Genomic DNA, 20,731 nt, shown 5'->3' with positions numbered 1-20,731 from the left:
ATGGAGCTTAGCACTGGCTAACCCAGTGATCTGCGGCAACTGCAGTGGGATTTGGCACTCCTGCCTCTGGTGGGATCAAAGTTCCCCGGGGGCTTAAAGGAACAGTTAGTGCCTCAGTGGCATCTCAAGCGTTAACCTTCCAATGCCATGCTTCACGTCCGGCTAGCCACAAAAGTTCAGTACTGTAAACTGGAATGCTTTTTACCCACTAGACATCTGCAAGAGAAGACTCAGGAAATGTTTCCAGCTGTACCGCCACTGATGCTAGCAAAAGCCACATGTTTGTATCCCTAATTATAGTAGTGTGACAGCGAAATAAAAGAGTCGAGAACTTGATAGCCGGTCAGTTAAACAAGAGCATGTGCTCTTGAGGTAATAATAGCACAGCTAGATTTGAGTCTAGCAGCACATCAGTTCCCCTGATGTGTTCTCCTAGATGGCAGACATCATTTCCCCTGGGGGAAGAGAATGGTTGCCTTGGATGGTGGTCTCTGGCATTAGGTCCTACTGAACTCCCTTCTTTCCCCCAAATCTACCCTCCTCATGCTCTGCCCCCAACATCTCCCATGAATTTCCCAACCTGGAGTTGGGAACTCTAGCTCAGAAGGGATCTAGGTCACCATTAGGGATATCTCCAAAGATTATCAGTGGATAGGAGGGGTTGGCCGCAGAAGACTTCTCCTTTGCCTATGAACTAAATGTGGAGCCTTCCTCCAAATCAATACAACAGAACAAGCAGCATGTCTAAAAGCACTAGCCAAACAGAAGAACTGCTTTCAAAAGCCCGGTAGAATAAGAATCTTCCTTCCAATTCCTTGAAAGTTATCGGGACCCTCCAGAGAGAGCTATTCCACAGCATCAGAACAGCTACTGAAAAAACCCTAGTCCAATCTTGCATCTACACAGCAAGGTACCCAGAACAGTACCCAGAATATATTATTATTACCACTAGAAACATTCTGTGAAATTGTAAACACTATATACTATTTACTGGCAGTCAAGTTTGTTTAAGCTTCTTACCTTGCACCACTGATGTCCACTCCAACCATCAACTGCCCATTCAGGGAAAGGATCTCGTCTCTCAAACGAACCTTTCCACATTTCCCTGCTGGGCTGTTTTTCTTTAAGTCAGTGATCCAGATGCTTCCAACGTCCAGCACTGGGCCTTTGAGCCCCTTCCTCTTCTTCCCCACTCTCCGCTTTTCTCCATAGTCCCCTAGAGCAGGTATATTCCCAAAACTTAGGCCAAGGGATTCAGCGTTTCCTGGATCCTTGGTAAGGTAAACAGTACAGATCTCCATGTCCACAGGGTTCGTACCATGTTGAAGGATGCCTTCTTCCACCGGGAAGTTCAAGTGGATGTACTCCCTCAGTTTCTTGATGGCGGATCGGCAAAGCTTCTGTTCCGGCTCTTCCACCTCCTCCTTCAAATGATTCTGCAGCCACCGGTAAAGGACAGGGAGAAACAGCACCACATTCTCCGGCGTGATGGGCATTGTGGCCACTCCAGGATTCCATTACGTGAAGAACTGTTTCCAGGTTTGGGTGATCAAAATATGACTGACGTGCCTTTCAATATCAAGGTAACCACCTACTCTACCAACAGCCATACTAAAAGCAAAAACAAAAAGATCAACGTAGGAGGCCAGAAATCAACACAAGAGTCTTTCTTTTCCAGTTTGGCCAAAGGTAACAGAATATCTTTTGTGGGGTGAACAAAAAAAAAGAGTGAATTCAGTCACCCTGGAGTGCTCGGTCAGAAAGGAAGGAAGCAGCAGGGACTTCTTGTCTGGCAATCTTCATAGCTGTCCACACAAAAAACCCACTCAGACATCCAGTTTTCCACTAACAGCAATGGTGATGCTCTTCCACACCCACCAACCGACTTGACCTAGAAAGGGAGAAAACAGTAGTTAAAACTATAATTCTCGTGTTCAAATAAAGGATTTGAGCTGCCTACAATGCTCATTAACAAGAAAGCTTTCCTTTCATATTATTCTGTTTGCTCATTAATTCTGTAATCTGTTTATTTCGCTTGCCACAGACCAGGGTATTGGGTTAGGAATGGTGTTCTAAAAAGCCAGCAGAAGAGGAACGAGAAAGGGAGGACGAAAACAAGTTTATGAATGTGAAAACAAATTTCTTCAAATGCACGTATAGACAAATCTTGCATCTAGCCACCCAGGCACAAATCCACTTTCCAGGATGCCATCACATTCTAGTGTGACCAAGAGACAAAATCCAAAGAGCAACTACATACACAAACCCATCAGCTCCTTGCAATAGTACGCTGTAATTGAAGGAATTCACTAGTTCAGGGGCGGCCAACGGTAGCTCTCCAGATGTTTTTTTGCCTACAACACCCATCAGCCCCAGCCAGCATGGCCAATGGCTGGGGCTGATGGGAGTTGTAGGCAAAAAACATCTGGAGAGCTACTGTTGGCCACCCCTGCACTAGTTGTGATCAGATGGAACAAGAAACCATGGTTCAGTAGAAGAAGACAAAGACGACTGCAGATTTATACCCTGCCCTTCTCTCTGAATCAAGAGACTCTGTGTGGCTTACAATTTCCTATATCTTCTCCCCCCACAACAGACACCCTGTGAGGTGGGTGCGGCTGAGAGGGCTCTCACAGCAGCAGCCCTTTCAAGGACAACTCCTGCGAGAGCTATGGCTGACCCAAGGCCATTCCAGCAGCTGCAAGTGGAGGAGTGTGGAATCAAACCCAGTTTTCCCAGATAAGCGTCCACCCACTTAACCACTACACCAAACTGGCTCTCAGTAGAGAGCTCTGGGAACCCAAGGGCTTCTGTATCCTTCCTCTCTCCTCTTCTTTGCAACTCAGAAACTGAATACTTCCTTGTTAAAAAAAAAAACCTCCAGTTTGCTGTGAAATCCAAACTGGGTAAAATGATAAATGGCGCTTTGCTCTCTTGGCCAGAAACCGGAATTATAAACGACAGTTTGATTCTGCTTTGAAAATCAGAATCCCAATTTCTAGAAAACAGAACAAGTCATAGTTTTCATTTGATTCAGACATTGTAACAAACTGCAGTTTGTTGGGTACCAGGAAGACTTTGGTCTTCAAGCTGTGTGCAAGAGGGAAGGGGGGGATTTCACAGCTTTGGGTAAGGCAGTTCTCCACAAATTTCCAATTACTTTCACCATACTAGAGAAACTAATCTTAAACAGCCTTCAAAATCCTTACATTCCCCACACTTAGACACTTCAAATGTTCCTTTGTTATTTTTGCGCTGGATACATAATGAGTCCAATCACAGCAGGCCCATCTCTTTTGCGTTATTCTGCCCCATGTTTACTAGATTCATAAATCATGGCTTGATACAGCAGGTGTCCTTATGCTGAGCAAGCAAAACTCTCCCTATAATAAACGGCAGAAACCATGAATAGAAATACTTGGGAGACTCAAAGACATCATTTTTTTGTTTGCAATTCTTCCTATGCTGGTTCCATTTCCTCTTCGTGTACTCCACTCATTTTTAAACACACAGCATTCATACACACTGCCAAGTATTGTGATAATGACGCATCTTCCCCCTTCCTGAATACTATCCCACAAAAACCTCCACATGGCTCCACCAAACAGTTTCTGTTAACTTTTGAGCCATTGGAGTGGAGATGAACATTCCATAACAGCCAGGCAGCTGAGTTTTACTGCTAATAAGAGCTCTTCCTTAGGAGCTCTTAAATCAAGAAGTATGGAAATGTCAAATACTGTCATCAGATTTAATTGAGTTTAAGGGGTGCTATTGAGAATCTGGAGAAGAAATGAAGAAGTACAGAGGAGGGCAATCAAGATGATTTGGGGATTGAGGAAAGGCTGGGACTCTTCCTTATGAGGAAAGGCTGGGACTTAGAATCATAGAAGAGTTGGAAGGGACCTCTAGGGCCATCTAGTCCAACCCCCTGCACAATGCAGGAAACTCACAAATACCTTCCCCTAAATTCACAGGATCTTAATTGCTGTCAGATGGCCATCTAGCCTCTGTTTCAAAACCTCCAAGGAAGGAAAGCCTGTTCCACTGAGGAACCACTCCAACGGTCGGGAAGTTCTTCCTAATGTTGAGCCGGAAATTCTTTTGATTTAATTTCAACCCATTGGTTCTCGTCCTACCTTCCAGGGCCACAGAAAACAATTCCACACCATCCTCTATAGGACAGCCCTTCAAGTACTTGAAGATGATGATCATATCACCTCTCAACCACCTCCTCTCCAGGCTAAACATCCCCAGCTCCTTCAACCTTTCTTCATAGGACTTGGTCTTCAGACCCCTCACCATCTTTGTTGCCCTCCTCTGGACCCATTCTAGCTTATCTATATCCTTCTTAAAATGTGGTGCCCAAAACTGAACACAATACTCCAGGTGATGTTTTCACAGCAGACTTTTTACGGGGTTGTTTGCCATTGCCTTCCCCAATCATCTACACTTTCTCCGCAGCAAGCTGGGTACTCATTTTACCAACCTCAGAAGGATGGAAGGCTGAGTCAACCTCCAGCCAGCTACCTGAACCCAGCTTCCAGTGGGATCGAACTCAGGTCATGAGCTCAGGTTGTGAACTCAGGTTTTTTCAGTTTAGAAAAGATACAACTAAGGGGAGACATGATAAGGGTTTAGAAATTTATGCATGGGGTAGAGACAGTTGAGAGAGCCCCGTGGCGCAGAGTGGTAAAGCTGCAGTACTGCAGTCCTAAGCTCTGCTCACGACCTGAGTTCGATCCCAGGGGAAGCTGGAGGTTGACTCAGCCTTCCATCCTTCCGAAGTCGGTAAAATGAGTACTCAGCTTGCTGGAGGGAAAGTGTGGATGACTGGGGAAGGCAATGGCAAACCACCCCGTAAAAAGTCTGCCATGAAACCGTTGTGAAAGCAACATCACCCCAGAGTTGGAAACGACTGGTGCTTGCACAGGGGACTACCCTTACCTTTAGAGTCAGTTGACCAAGAGATGTTTTTCTCCCTCTCCCAAATACCAGAACTTGAGGGCATCCAATGAAGTTGATGGACAGTAAGTTCAGGACAGACAAAAGGAAATACTATTTTACACAATGAGTGATTAGAATGTGAAATTTACTGCCAGAGGATGTAACAATGGCCACAAGAATAGACACCTTTAAAAGGGGATTAGATAAATTCATGGAGGATGTCTATCAATGACTACTAGGCATGATGACCGAGGGGAACCTCTACATTCAGAGCCACTAATCTTCTGAATCCCAGACCCAGAAGGCCTTGGCCTCTGTGCCCTGTTATTGGCCGTCCAGAGGAACTGGCTGGCCACTGTGTGAGACAGGACTAGATGGACCACTGGTCTGATCCAGCAGGGCTCTTCTTAGGTTCTTATTTTTAAAGTTTACATGTTCTGTCTTTTATTTGATTCTTTACAACTGCAAGCATCTCAAGATTTTCCAAATCTGGCCTTGTCCTTCCAAGTAGATGGATTATGTTAGACTTGGCACCAAATCTAGCTGAAAAGAAAAAGGCTTTCAACAGCAGTGGGCATGTGCATGAGAAAGGACACTGTTTAGGAATACTTTGCTTTTATCCAAACATTCTCAAAGCATTTTGGGATATCCTGAATACAATCAGACATCAGTGTGGTGTGTATTTTATTCTAATAAATTGAGCTTTTCCTTCCTTGCACGTCCCTCCCCGGAGAATGTCTGAAGTGCCCTCACTGTCTTATTTCCTGGCTTCTAAAGAGATATACAAGGTCATTAAAATGTCCTGTTACTAACTTTTAAAAGCTGATTTATTTGAATACCTTCTTCAGGCTCCATTTTCTTAAAGTCTGCATTTCTGACACAACCAAACTCCAAGCATGTTCACCGTTTTTCAAAAGTCTTTTTTTTTCTTCACCTCAAACACACCACAAATGATAATTTGTACATTAAAGCTTTTGAGATATAGCTGTTCCCTTACAAACAAAGTTGTTTACAATATATTTTGCTCGCTGCTGCTGCGGATGAGCTCTGATGAAAGTGTTCAGGTGTCATGGTTCAGCTGGAAGTTTCAATGTTATCTCCTTTGAAATTAATGCAAATTGAAAAATTGAGAATAGCTAGTCGGCCATTTTGAGGCCTACAAGATAAAAATTTAACCATCACATTTTATCCTATACTTTCTCTGAGTTGAAAGCTGCATACCTGATACCTCCCCTCTATTTTATCCTCGCAGCAATCCTGTGAGGAAAAACAACTGTGACTCCAAGGTGGGGATCTGAACTTTTGTTTCCCAATGTTTTCTTGGACACTCTAACTATCACACCCCACTGATGTCTGGCTATCGTTGCCTATGGCAGATAACCCTGTCTTACAGAGAGGCACTGGTCTAGATATGCATTGGTCCCTATCTACATTATCACCATAATCACCAAAGAAGTTTCTATCCCCAAAGAGGCTTGTGTGTTTATATAGTGTCATCAAGTCACTGCTGACTTCACTTAAGTCAACCTTAGCGAGGAATTCTCAACCCAATAGGAAGCAGAAATGGTTTGCCATTGCCTTCCTCTACAGGGCCTTTCTCAGTGGTCTCCCATCCAAGTTATGACCCTGCTTTGCTTCCCAAATCCGATGAGATTGGGCTATACCATGCTGCCTTCCCTTCCTCTGAAGAGGCTTACAATGAAAATAAATCGCAAGACCCAACAAACCAGCAAAATGCCACAAAGGACCCAAATCTTATGCTCACATAGCAAAGTCAGATCTTTGGATACTTAAAACCAATTTCTGGAGCTGTGAATAGACAGGGCAGATCTTTCTACAAACATAAAAAGAGCCTCAGGTTTGTGGGGGGGGGGGGGGATATGAAATCGGGGGGGGGAATACAAGGGGGGGGGGTGTTAAAAATGCAAAATGATAAAAGGCACACCTGTAGCTTTAATCAATTGATTCCTTCAGTGGCTGTTGCTAGGCAACCACAGCATTCTAAGGTTGGTTCTATGACAGAGCTGCCAGCTCTGGGTTGCGAAATACCTGGAGATTTTGGGAGTGGGGTCTGGAGAGAATGGGGGAGCTCACCACCTCCCTAGGCAGCTGGTTCCCCTGTTGAACGACTCTTACTGTAAAAACCAAATCTTAATATCCAACTGGTACCTTTCCACCTGTAATTTAAACCCACCTTTTATACCTGTAATTTAAACCCACCTTTTATACACAAAAAAAGAGCCCCATGGCGCAGAGTGTTAAAGCTGCAGTACTGCAGTCCTAAGCTCTGCTCATGACCTGAGTTCAATCCCCGGTGGAAGCTGGGTTTTCAGGTAGCCGGCTCGAGGTTGACTCAGCCTTCCATCCTTCCGAGGTCGGTAAAATGAGTACCCAGCTTGCTGGGGGAAAAGCGTAGATGACTGGGGAAGGCAATGGCAAACCACTCCTTTAAAAGTCTGCCGTGAAAACGTTGTGAAAGCAACGTCACCCCAGAGTCGGAAAAGACTGGTGCTTGCAAAGGGAACCTTTCCTTTCCTTTATACACAAAGATGAGCCTTGGTAGGTTTCCCCAAGGTGAGATTCCATAAACACAGCCCATCAAGAGAAAGAGACCCTTCCCTGAACTTCAGAGGGGGAAAATACTCTTGGTCTCATCCAGCAAAGCAATTATTATTTTCATAATGCTGAGGAAAAAGTACTTGGGCACATATTTAGAGACCTGATGGATCGGATCGAAAGTCAATGTAAACCTGCATCCTCTTTCCAGTTGTGCACATCTAAGTACCTCTGGGAAGTTTGTAAGCGGGACAGGAAGCCAGCTGCTGTCTCAGGACACCTTCAACCATTCACTTCTCTTCTGCTGCTAGACAGAGAATAGCAAGAGGTCAGCCCTAGCAACCCAGGGGCCAGATAGCGACAGCCATTGACAGAATGTTGATGCTCTGAGGACCTAATACAGCTGCATCAGCTTTCCATCAGATGGTTGAAGGATGTGCCAAAAAGGCTGTGGGAAAGTCTGTCTGCAACTATGATCTTCAAGGCTAACAATCCAAGCAGACGGACAACAGACCCAATCGAGACTCCCCCGAGTCAGACCCCAGAACAAACTCTTCCCTTGAGGCAAAGCAGAAATACATGAGAACGGAAGAGCAGAGGATCATGAGACCCCAGAGCTCTGCCACAGCTTCCCTAGCAGGCCTGTAGCCACAGAGGGGCCTGTTGGGGCACTGCCCGCTGACTTCTAGGCAGGGCCCCCTGACTGGAGCCTGGAGAGCACAGTGCACTGTAGCAGCAAAAGCAGGTGGTGGAGAGAAGGGAGGCGAAGGATCAGGAGGCAGAGAAAGCCTCATGGAATGGGCCGGGGTGTGGGGAATGGATAGAGCTGCGGGCTGCAAGGTGCCAGGATGGGGGAGAGGGAGGTGGAAGGAACCCCCCCCCCCTCACTTGCATTCAACATGCAGTCCCTTCTTGATTCCAAAGTTTTAGGCTTGTCTGCCTCAGCCACTTTCAGAGCCTCCAGCTTTTGACCCTACCCCACAGAGTGGATGGGAAAGGGTACCCCCTGGTTTTTTAAAAAGCCCCCTGACTTTTAAAATCCTGGCTATGGCGCCGTTGCCGAGTAATGAACTCCTACATGAGGGCTTTACTCTGCTCTGATTAGACCTCACCTATTGTGTTCAGTTTTGAGCAACACAATTTAAGAAGGATATAGACAAGCTAGACTATGTCCAGAGGGGGGCGACAAAGATGGTGAGGGGTCTGGAGACCAAGTCCTATAGAGAAAGGCTGAAGGAGCTGAGTACGTTTAGCCTGGAGAGGAGACAACTGAGAGGTGATAGGATCACTATCTTCAAGTCCCTGAAGGGGTATCATATACAGGATAGTGCAGAGTTGTTTTCTGTTGTCCCAGAAGGCCAGACCAGAACAAAGGGGCTGAAATTAAATCAGGAGAGTTTCCTGACAGTTAGAGCAGTTCCTCAGTAGAACAAGCTTCCTCGGGCGGTGGTGGGCTCTCCTTCTTTGGAGGTTTTAAAACAAAGGCTAGATGGCCATCTGACAGCAATGCTAATTCTGTGAACTTCGAGTGGGGGGTGTTATTTGTGAATTTCCTGCACTGTGCAGGAGGTTGGACTAGATAACCCTGGAGGTCCTTTCCAATTCTATGATCTGGAGGAACCTGTTTTCACAGGGTTACCAGCCTCCAGGTAAGACAGAATTACAACTCATTCCCAGACAAGAGATTAGGTTTCCTGGAGCAAATGACTTCTTTGGACGGTGGACTCTATGGCACTTTACCTTGCTGGAGGACTTCTTGCAGGATTAGGTCCTAGAAAAGATATATGGACAAAGCCGGGCTGCTTTCTGTTAGAGGCCTGCTTAAGCTGCCTAGGATTCCTGCTGGGCCAACTGATTTTAACAGACCTGCTTTCTGAACGCTCATTCCTACCAATTTCCTGTTATCACTGCATTATATATCTGAAGTGTGCTTTAATAACTTATACACAGTGCCAAGATTTAGAAAAGCCAAGGCCTGACGGAAGCATGACTTAGATTGGTCAATATATTGCCAAAACATCAAGCACAGGAACACCTGTCTCAAGCCGCCCTGACCCACTTGTGGGAAGGGCGGGATACAAATCATAAATAAATAAAATAAAATAAATAAGGCAGTTAATCATTGTTGTAACTGTAATAAAGTCTCTGTCTTCATTACAGCATATCACAGTTGCAAATTTTGTCCACCAAAGCATACTTGCAAGAGACCATTCTTAGCCTTTCATGAGAAATCGGAAAACATTAGGGATTAGAACGCTCCGGCACATCTGCGAATATGTTTTAATTTTTTCCCCAAGCCCTTTCCTGTGGGAAAAGACTCTGATAAGAGAGTTGTTCAGGAAACAAGGGGGGGGGGACCTCATTGTGATCTAACATATTTCTTTCAAGGGCTCAAGGATTCAAAATTCAAAGCACACACAATCACGCACTGAGCAAGTGAGTTTCTAATGCCTTCGTTCTGAATTTCACAGCTGACAGATGCAAAATGCAGAAAGACAATGTTCGAGTTCTGCCCTGCAAAGAAGATACGGTTTATTATGGCCGCATATGAAGTTCCCAACAAGAGAGAGCAGTTCCTTGTCCTGTCCAAGTGCTTTCCCTCCCCCCCCCGCCCCTGGAGAAATATCAGCCAGGGCACACTGGAAGCAAATTAGTCTTCAATTCAATTTACTGGAAGACATCACTTCAGCAGACTTCATGGGCACACAGCCCGGTTAGCAGGGCGTTTTTTTGTAGCAGGAACTCCTTTGCATATTAGGCCACACACTCCTGATGTAGCCAGTCCTCCAGGAGCTTACAGTAGGCCCTGTACTAAGAGCCCTGTAAGCACTTGAAGGATTGGCTACATCAGAGGGTGTGGCCTAATATGCAAAGGAGTTCCTGCTACAAAAAAACACCCTGCTGGCGAGACTGTTTCAGGTGAAGCCAGGAATGCTTTTGCTCTTGCCATTGGATACAGCCCACCCAATTTTGTCCACTGCTCTCATCTGTCCATACCAGAATGCTTCCAGTCCCCAGATCTTCTGCTTCCTCTGCCTTCGCATTTCCCACCCACATCAGCTTCCTGCCTCCCTTCCCTTTGCTCACAGCTAATAGATTTTTCCTTTCACATAAGAAAAATCCAAACCCCTAATACAGGTGAAGAAGGAAAGCCACAATTTATATGCATGCCCCTGACCTGAATAGCCTAGGCTAACCGGATCTGGCCAGATCTCGAAGTTAAGCAGGGTTCGGCCTGGTTAATATTTGAATGGGAGACCTTCAAGGAAATCCAGGGTCATGACATGGAGGCAGGCAGGGGCAAACTACGTCTGAAATTTCTTGCCTTGAAAACTCTACAGGGTGGCCATAAGTCGGTTGCAATTGAACAGCACTTTACACACACGAACACACACACCTCTTTCATAATGGGTTTAGAATGTGTGCACATTTTATGGCCTAGCACTCAAGTAGAAAGCTTCTTGGAGCAATCTTGAAAGAAAAGTCTCATGCCTCAGAAAGTGCCCCCCACACCTCAGAAAGTACCCCTCACATGCCTCAGAAAGCAGTCTTCACACCCTCTCAGAAAGTAGTCTCCATGCACGTCAGAAAGTAGTAGAAGAAGCGACTGAATTTATACCCTGTGCCCTTCACTCAGAGTCTAGGAGCAGTTTACAATCTCCTTCCTTTCCTCTCCCCTCAACAGGCATCTTGTGAGGTAGGTGGGGCTGAGAGAGCTCTGACTGATAACTGCTCTTGAGAGAACAGCTCTGAGAGAACTTTGGCAGACCCAAAGTCATCCTGCTGGCTGCATGTGGAAAAGTGGGGAATCACCTCTAATTCTCCAGATTAGAGCCTGCTGCTCTTAACTACTGCAGCAAACTGTACTCTGCACATGCTCAGAAAGTACTCCCCACAGACCTCAGAAAGTAGTCTCCACACACACTCATATTCCCCATGCACTCAGAATGTAATTTCCACACACCTCAGAAAGGACTTCCCACATTCTGGTTCTGAGGTACCTGGGGATTTGATAACAGGAGTCTGGTAAGCCTTCACTCAAATTATTAAACCCTCTATACAGCCCTTGATTAAAGAATGACAAGCTGCAAGCCTCTGATAAGGAAACAGACTTCAGTCCCATGTATTATATTAAGCACATGCATGCCACAAGATTTCGGAAAAAGCACGCAAAAAGATGTCTTGGAATGGTCCCTCTTAAATAAATGGTTTAGCACCGGACTTCATCAAGAATCAGACCTTTCTGATTCTCTCTGCATTTACTCTCGCCTCCAGACTCTCAAAATTCTAGCAGAAAATTCTGAAATATCAGAGACTTTGGGGGTCAATCCTCTGCCAGAAGCATAATTTCCCCAGTCCTCGCCAAGCTACAAAATCCTACTTCATTGGCGTATATAATTTAAAAAAAAAAATACCCCAAACCCGTCTGATAATTTACCATTAAAAATTAATTTCATTTTTCCAGACATCACAACGAAATTAGGATGCAAGCAAGGCTGGGAAAGTGTCGGGAGGCAGGCTAAAAACACATCTTGCTCAGCTTGCAGAGAGACGGACGGCATAATATTTCATTCAGTTTTATTACACTATTGTTCATTTTAAATCCCATTTCGCCTCGTTTTTCTGAGCCGTTTTCATCCACTATCTTTGGGCACACAAAGGCCATCAAAGATTCTGCTTTTCCTATCAACTTCTTAATTCCAAAGCAGCTTTTTATTCTCTTTGAACATCTTCTGAAAGATCCACTTCCATATGTTCCTTCCTAAGCTCCTCAAAGTTTATAATTTTATCTGTTAAATATTTACTGTGAAAATTCGTTTGATAAATCCTCTTGGCCCACTTCAGTTTCAAACAGCCATGCATTTTCCCCAGCTATGCTCCCCCTCCCAAATCCTTTTTAAAGGGATTGGTTAAGTGTGACACCGCAAAACTTTTTTCATGCATATCATTTTTTTTGGTGGAGGTAAACAATTTAAAAGTACAGGTGTATAATAATGGACCATTTCATTGAGCATGGTTAATATATTCATTACTTTTTTATCATACCCACTCTCCAAGGAGTTTCAGTCTCCTCCATTTTATCCTCACAGTCACCTTATCGGGAAGGTTAGGCTACAATAGGATTGCCAACCTCCAGGTGAGGCCTAGAGATCTGCCAGAATTGCTACTCATCTCCAGATCAGTTCCTCTGGAGAAGAAAATGGCTACTTTGGAAGGTAACCAAGACATTACACCCTGCTGAGGTCCCTCCCCTTTCCAAACCCTCCCCTTCTCATTCTCCATCCCCAAAACTGGAATTTCTCAGGCAATTGTAGGCTGAGAAGTCACAAAGAAGAAGAGGAGGAGTAAGAAGAAAAAGAGGATGAGTTAGAAAAAGGAGTAAGAAAAAGAGTTAGTTTTTATAACCTGTTCTTCACTACCTGAAGGAATCTCAGAGTGGCTTACAATCACCTTCCCATCTCCTCCCCACAAGTCACCTTGTGAGGCAGGTAGGGCTGAGAGAGTTCTGAGAGAACTGTGACAGACGAAAGCTGGCTTCATGTGGAGGAGTGGGGAATCCAACATTGTTCTTCAGATTACAGTCCACCACTCTTAACCGCTACACCAAACTGGCTCATAGGGAGTTTTACGGCAAGAGGAAGAAGAAGATGAAGATATTGGATTTATATCCCGCCCTCCACTCCGAAGAGTCTCAGAGCGGCTCACAATCTCCTTTACCTTCCTCCCCCACAACAGACACCCTGTGAGGTGGGTGGGGCTGGAGAGGGCTCCCACAGCAGCTGCCCTTTCAAGGACAACCTCTGCCAGAGCTATGGCTGACCCAAGGCCATCTCAGCAGGTGCAAGTGGAAGAGTGGGGAATCAAACCCGGTTCTCCCAGATAAGAGTCCGCACACATAACCACTACACCAAACTGGCTCTCCAGAGGAGATTTGAAGCTGGGTCTCTGCCATCCTAGTCCAACATCTTAACCACTATATCGTATTGTACATACACTGCACCACTTTTATCCCTCATCTCTCTAAATATTCCTCAAGGTGGCTGACTATTAGTCTGTCAAAGTCAGCTTTGCCTGCTCTGGCAGCAGTTCTCCAGTGTCTCAGGTGAAAGTCCAGGGATTGAACTTGTGACCTTCTGCATGCAAAGCAAACGCTCTGCCTCTGAGCGATGGACCATCCTCATTCAATGTTTTTTTTTTTTTTAAACAGTTTAAAAAGGAAGCCTTAAAACTGAAGAACAGCCACATAAACATTAAAATCCAAGAAAACAAACTGCAGCAGGAAAACCCAGACCCTGAGCAGTTTGAAGACATGGAGAAGCAGCCACCTGTACTAAGAGAAGAGTAAGACTGATTTCCCACTAACCTTACCTTGCTCTCAACTATCCTCTTCTCAGTGGGGCTTCCATCGGGTTTTGTACAAGCTGCCCGGAGGCTGCAAATCACTCCGCCTCTTTTGCGCAGCAAACAAGATCCTCTAAAAACCAGTTTCTCTTTGCTGCATGAAAAAGGCAAAGCTAGTTGCAGCCCCGGGGCAGATAGTGTGAAATCCAACAGAAGCCTTGTGGAGAAGAGCATGAGAGAGGCTTAAGGCTAGTGGGGAATCGGTCTAACATCCACATGCCTAAGTCCGGAGAATCTCTAGAAATAAGGAACTGATTGTTACATACCTAAGGATGGGTGGCTAGGCCGGCTAATAGCTTTGAAGGGCTGGTAATCTGTGTGGACTTAAGCGTGTACAGTTGTACATTCAAACTTTTCCCCAGACAGGCAGTGGTTCATTAAGCCCAATCAAAGACTATGGTTTCTCATTCAGGGGCTCCAACTGCGAGAAATAACACATTTCTTGTCTTTGCTTCATCAAGCGGATCCTTGTGTTTAAATACCATTAACCTCCAAAGTCATCCAAGGAACAGAAATATCTTTTTTAAAAGGTCCTCCTCCGGCACTTCACCAGCATCTGATACTCCCCACTGGCAAACACTCACAAGGCATCTTTCAAGATCAGAAGAAGGGTAGGTTCATTATGAACCATCTGGGCTACACGTTGAGGAGCTCTGCTCATCTTTAAAGCAAGCCAAGAGCTCAAAGCGCAGACACCAAGTACTGGGATATAAGAGCTTTCTGGACAACAAGCAGATACTGCACTGCTCCTTCCAGAAAACACCCACACTTCCCCAGTAATGCTCACCAGGGGTGGAATTCTAGGAGGAGTTCCTTTGCATATTAGGCCACACACCCCTGATGTCGCCAATCCTCTTGGAGCTTAAAAGGCTCTTTTTTGTAAGTTCTTGGAGGATTGGCTACATCAGGGGGTGTGGCCTAATATGCAAAGGAGCTCCTGCTAGAATTCCACCCCGATGCTCACCATGGAACTGAATACCAAACACCTTTGAATGGATGTTGTAACTGGCTTAAAGAGAACAAGCCTAGCCTGAGATACAAGATAAACAAGTCTTGGAAGAGAGAGCTGGCAAAGCCAAGCAGGGGACCAAAATGAAGAAGCAACAGCATCATCAATTGGGAAAGGATTATTTCAAAGCTGCTCAGGGGGCTGGGGGGGGGGGGATGATAAATATTCTCTTAATGTTAATTTAGAACTGCTGTCCATCGCTGCAGTCCTATGCAGAGCTAAACCCTTCTATGTCCACTGAAGTCAATGGTCTTTGAAGGATGTAATTCTGTTTAAGATTGCACTATACATCTGTTAGGAAACACAGGGGAGGAAATATACATTTCAACATCCATGAAATCAACAAGAGTAAAATTGCAATGATTAAGAACATATTACGCCCACTAAAAATGTGCAATGTTGCTTTTAAAAAAATGCCAGTAGGCAAGACAAATTGTGCACCAAGGAAAGCGATGACTTCTAAAATAAGCTGAATTCACAAAGCCCTGGTTAAGCATGATTTGTAGTCATGCCATCATTTGGTACTTTCTCACCTCTCAGATATTTCCCATATTTTTAATGTAATGGCAATCATTATTAATGAAATTTATCAGCAAATCAGATTGCCTCCCATGTCCTTTCCTCCAAGGAAGAAGAAGAAGACTGCAGATTTATATTCCACCCTTCTCTCTGAATCAGTCTCAGAGCAGCTTACAATCTCCTATATCTTCTCCTCCCGCAATAGACACCCTGTGAGGTGGGTGTCTAGTTCTCCCAGATAAGAGTCCACACACTTAACCACTACACCAAACTGGCTCTTAGGAATCACAGAAAAGTTGTTAGACTTTCAAAAAAAAGGTACAACCATCACTTGTTTCTTTCCCTGAAGACATAGAATGAGTCCTTAGACCAGCCGATGATGTACAGATGGGAGGGGGAAAGTCTTTGATGACAAACAGAATTCTTGGCCATCCTCGAGACAATTTGCAATAACCCCATGAAGATACAATGGACATAATATTGGATTAAGAATGACAAAAGCTTCTCTATCCTACCCATAATATCCAGTTGCATTCTGTAGCACTCTCCAACTCTGCAGGCGGTAATACACATTTTGGCAGAAAAACAAAAAGTCACAAGATGCAATTTTGTACTTAGAAAGTGTGTGGGAGGCAAGCTGCGTTAGGTCATTTGTAGTTTGTCCAGAAGAAACTTTCAGTGTCTGGGCTGAAATCCTAACAAAATGAATATCCACTGTAGACAAATCCTCCCTCGTTTGCCGACGACAATGTCAGACACCAAGAAATGGAACCATCTTCAAAGCTCATCAAAGGTGAGAATAAAGATGATGATGAATTTATATTCTGCCCTTCTCTCTGAATCTCCGGGTCTCAGAGTGGCTCCCAATCTCCTTTACCTTCCTTGCCCCACAACAGACACCCTGTGAGTTGGGTGGGGCTGAGAGAGTTCTCCAAGAAGCTGCCGTTTCAAGGACAACTCCTGTGAAAGCTATGGCTGACCCAAGGCCATTCCAGCAGGTGCAAGTGGAGAATCAAACCCAGTTCTCCCAGATAAGAGCTGCACACTTAACCACTACACCAAACTGGATCTCTGTTGACCCCAGTATTTTCTCAGTTTTTAACTTCAACCACGTTTCAGTTGCCCCATTAGGATAATGATCTATCTATAATGATGAGCACCAGTTTGGGGCTCTTGAAAACAATTCTGCGAACAAACGACACCTCTGATGACTCCTCATCCTATAGAAGGCTGTTTATTAAGGGTGTCTGAAAATGTAAAAATAGCAATCTTAATTTCCTGCTCTGCTGAACAGCACCTTGCCTTCAAGTTAAATTATGCACAGCCTCCTGGAGGCCAGCCCTTGGGGACAGAACTTCGGCAGAGGGGTGAAGTTATTTATCTGAACAGCTGCCAGAGGTACACCAGAAAGTGGGCCAGAACAGAAAAAAAAAATGCTCTTAACTCTGACAGATGGTGCACAACCATGTTAAAGAGAATTCTGAGTTTTAAACGTAATTGTGGTAGGTTAACTTTGTAGATTAATCCCAAAACAACATTCTCTGAGGGGTACGGGAGGGGTGGGTTCTGTTTCACCCAAAGAACAACTATTGCAAAGCCGTGTCTTTCCCAAGCATGGCTACAGCTACAGATTAGGGAGCCTGAAGGCAGCTTTGGAATTCTGACAGTGTGGTGGGAACAGTCACAAAATGGCTGCCATACAATGGCTGGCGCAGAAGGTGGAGCCGGCCACAAAATGGCTTCTACAGCTTACCTTCAGTCATTCAGTGAAGATCTTTGTGCTGTGGTGGTAGACGCTGCCAAAGCAATGTTTTTAGAAATCTGCACAGCCAATCAACTCTCCAATGGCTCATCAGAAGCCTTACTGGGCATAAGCCTCACTTGGGTCATGCCCAGCTTCTTAAAAAAAAAAAAAAAAACTGTGCCGGTGCCAAAAAAAAAAAAGCTGTCAGTAGGTATCATGGAAATCCCAGGCACTACCCTGGGAACCCCTCCTCCAGATATTCCACGAGACCACAAAAAAACTCATACCAACATTTCACAGAGGAAAATAAGGACACTCTTGTGTATTTACAACCAGGGCTGGCCCTAAACTGTCCAGCACCAAATGCAAGGCTAACTTCTGCCACCCCTTCCCCCTGCACTGATAACATCTCAGAGTCACATAGGGGCACTAAACTCAGTGCCTCAGAAGGCTGGCGCCCTAGACAATTGCCTAGTTTGCATAGTGGCAGGACCAGCCCTGTTTATAACACTATAGACAACAAATCCCTACCTGTGCCTGCCCATAACACAACACACTACTGACTCAGTTCAGACTTCACATGCTGATCCTTCAAACATCAGATTACAGAATCAGGAACACGTTTGTTTACTTCATTTATACCATATCTTTTGTCCCAACAGGATCCAACTCAGCTTACCTCATTCACATTTCTTCTATTTTATCATCGCAACAGCCCTGTAAGGTAGGTTAGGCTGAAAGTGTGTTCCAGGTCCAAGATCATCCTGCAAGCTTCCATGATAGAAGTGGGTTTGATCCTGAGTTTCCTAGATCCTACTCCGAAACTCTATGATACCTGTTGTGCACATTTCCTTTCTCCCTTTCCTGATTTTCTCTAACCAAGGTTTGCTGTAATATCCACAAGACCACAAACTAATGAAAACTATGGTGAACAGTGCAGAATTGTCTACAATGGATGTAAGAGGAGCCATGATGGACCATACCAAAGGCCCACATAGTCCAGCATCCACTTTGTCTCATGACTCCCATCTTGGTCACCTTTTTTCCAAAATGGACAGTCCCAGACTGTTTACCGTTTCCTCACAGAGCAGGGCTTCTAGTGTCCTGGCCCCACTGGTGGACCTCCTGATGGCATCTGGGGTTTTTTGGCCACTGTGTGACAGTGTTGGACTGGATGGGCCATTAGCCTGATCCAACATGGCTTCTCTTATGTTTCACTGGCTTAATCATCTCAGTGTTTGTCCCCCAGCAACATTTGTTCATAAGAATATAAGAAGAGAAGAGTTCTAATATGTTAGTCCAGTAGTGCTTCTAGCATCCATGTGGCTAGAGGCCAAGGTCTTTCTTTCCTTGATGTTGCCTCATACAAGTGGTATTTGGAGGAATTCTTTCCTCTGAAAATGGAGGTTCCCTTGAGTCACCATGGCTGGTAGCCATTGATGGACTTCTCAAAGAATCTGTCTGATCCCCCTTTAAAGGCCTCTGTGCTCATAACCATCATTGCAGCCACTGGATGTGAACTCCACAATTTATTTACTCACGGTGTACAATAGTACTCCTGTTTCTCCTTTCCTGAATCCATTGCCTAGCAATTTCAATGGGTGCCCCTGAGTTCTAGTTTTACAGAAGATGTAGAAAAGTTCCCTCTGTCCCTCAGGCATAGTTTTACAGATGTTTATTGTGCCCTCCTCACCTCTAATTATCATTTTTCTGTCCTCTTACTTTCACCCAGCCACCTCCACTATCCAGTTCCCTGCCAAGTTACTCCAAATAGAAGAAGAAGGTATTGGATTTATATCCTGCCCTCCACTCCAAATCTCAGTCTCAGAGAGTGGCTCACAATCTCCTTTACCTTCCTCCCCCACAAAAGACACCCTGTGAGGTGGGTGGGACTCTCACAGCAGCTGCCCTTTCAAGGACAACCTCTGAGAGAGCTATTACTGACCCAAGGCCATTCCAGCAGCTGCAAGTGGAGGAGTGGGGAATCAAACCCAGTTCTCCCAGATAAGAGTCCGCATACTTAACCACTACATCAAACTGGCTCTCTAGCTTTGAAAAGAAAAACCCTTTCAATATTGCAGCCAAACTGTTATGCAAAGCAAGTGTATACATATTTGCAAAATTAATTTGCAATAAAAAGACTTATGTTTCTGTGACACAGATTTTTGACAATTAATTCATATACCTGTGCTAGCATGGTATACAGCCAACAAGGTACATAACCAGTGTTTCACCCACAAGAGGAACAATGATGCACCTATTTCTGTCTCTAATACTTAATTCTTTTATTGCAGAGATAGATAGGAAGTATCACATGACCAAAATCCCTTCCCAGCTCAGCTTCCAAGGCACCCTGGAAAAGGCTGCATGGCCGTTTCTGTGCTGCAGATGTTGTGCCCGAAAGCCTTAAGTGCTGCCATCACTTGGCATGAAGTCTGTGAGAGGCAGTCAGAGAAATGTCAAATCCAACTTAAAACGGCAAGTAGTGCATTACTCATTGTCCCCCCCCCCACCCTATGAATAAATTTTGGTCACAGAAAGGTCACCTCACCCATCAATGACATTTCTGCCTGCTTAGCACACTGCAGAATACGCCAAAGGGCTTCCTAGGGTGCAGGCGCTGACAAACGCAGACCCATGATGACTTGAGCACATTTGCCACCGCTGGAGAGCTTTGCTTCCAATGTCATCAAGAATCAGCTCAACATTCTCATTTTATTCCAAAAATGTAGTCTCAAGCAGCAGACAGCTTTGCAAGAACAGTAAAAATTAAAATAAAAAAGAGATGTTGGTTACAAGTGAGGATGGCTGATATATGAAACAGAGGGAGCGTTTGCACTGGTTTAGAGGTGGCTTTGTTGTTCCAGGACAAGGGTGGCCAAACTTGCTTAACATAAGAGCCACATAGAATAAATGTCAGATATTTGAGAGCCGCACAACAGGGGAGGGAGGGGGGAGGGGGGAAGGGAGGGAGGAGAAGAAGACTGCAAATTTATACCCTGCTGATCTATCTGAGTGGCTTACAATCTCCGACCTATATCTTCTCCCCCCACAACAGACACCCTGTGAGGTGGGTGGGACTGAGAGGGCTCTCACAGCAGCTGCCCTTTCAAGGACAACTCCTGCAATAGCTATGGCTAACCCAAGGCCATTCCAGCAACTGCAAGTGGAGGAGTGGGGAATCAAACCCGGTTCTCCCAGATAAGAGTCTGTACACTTAACCACTACACCAAACTGGAAGGAAGGCCAATAGATGGGGAGGGAGAGGTGGAAAAAGCAACTTTAACTTTAAATGCACTCTCCAAGCTGCCAGTTGAGAGTGTGGTGGGGGCTTCAAGAGCCACACAATATGTGTGAAAGAGCCACATGTGGCTCCCGAGTCACAGTTTGGCCACCCCTGTTCTAGGAAATGGGTCCAGTTCAGTACTGGATATAGAATGCTCGGACTGGATAGCCCAGGCAAGTCCAATCTTGTCAGGTCTTGGAAGCTGAGCAGAATTGGCCTTGGCCAGTATTTGGATAGGAGGTCTCCAAGGAATACCAGGGTCATGACATGG

General features: G+C 45.1%; 1 protein-coding gene across 1 annotated transcript in view; it reads right to left on the bottom strand.

Annotated features, from left to right (window-relative positions):
* PDZD2 (PDZ domain containing 2) overlaps nucleotides 1–20,731 on the bottom strand; it is a 352,225-nt gene that overhangs the window by 257,718 nt on the left and 73,776 nt on the right. The window contains exon 2 of the mRNA XM_060236112.1: nucleotides 1,021–1,891. Within this exon, the coding sequence (XP_060092095.1) occupies nucleotides 1,021–1,496 (476 nt within the window). The 5' untranslated portion in view covers nucleotides 1,497–1,891. The remainder of the gene's footprint in view (nucleotides 1–1,020; nucleotides 1,892–20,731) is intronic.

This window comes from Heteronotia binoei, chromosome 4 (assembly GCF_032191835.1).
Source record: "Heteronotia binoei isolate CCM8104 ecotype False Entrance Well chromosome 4, APGP_CSIRO_Hbin_v1, whole genome shotgun sequence".
NCBI classification, from domain to species: Eukaryota; Metazoa; Chordata; class Lepidosauria; order Squamata; family Gekkonidae; genus Heteronotia; species Heteronotia binoei.
Note: the sequence above shows the minus strand (reverse complement) of the source record. Positions and strands in the feature narration are given on the sequence as shown.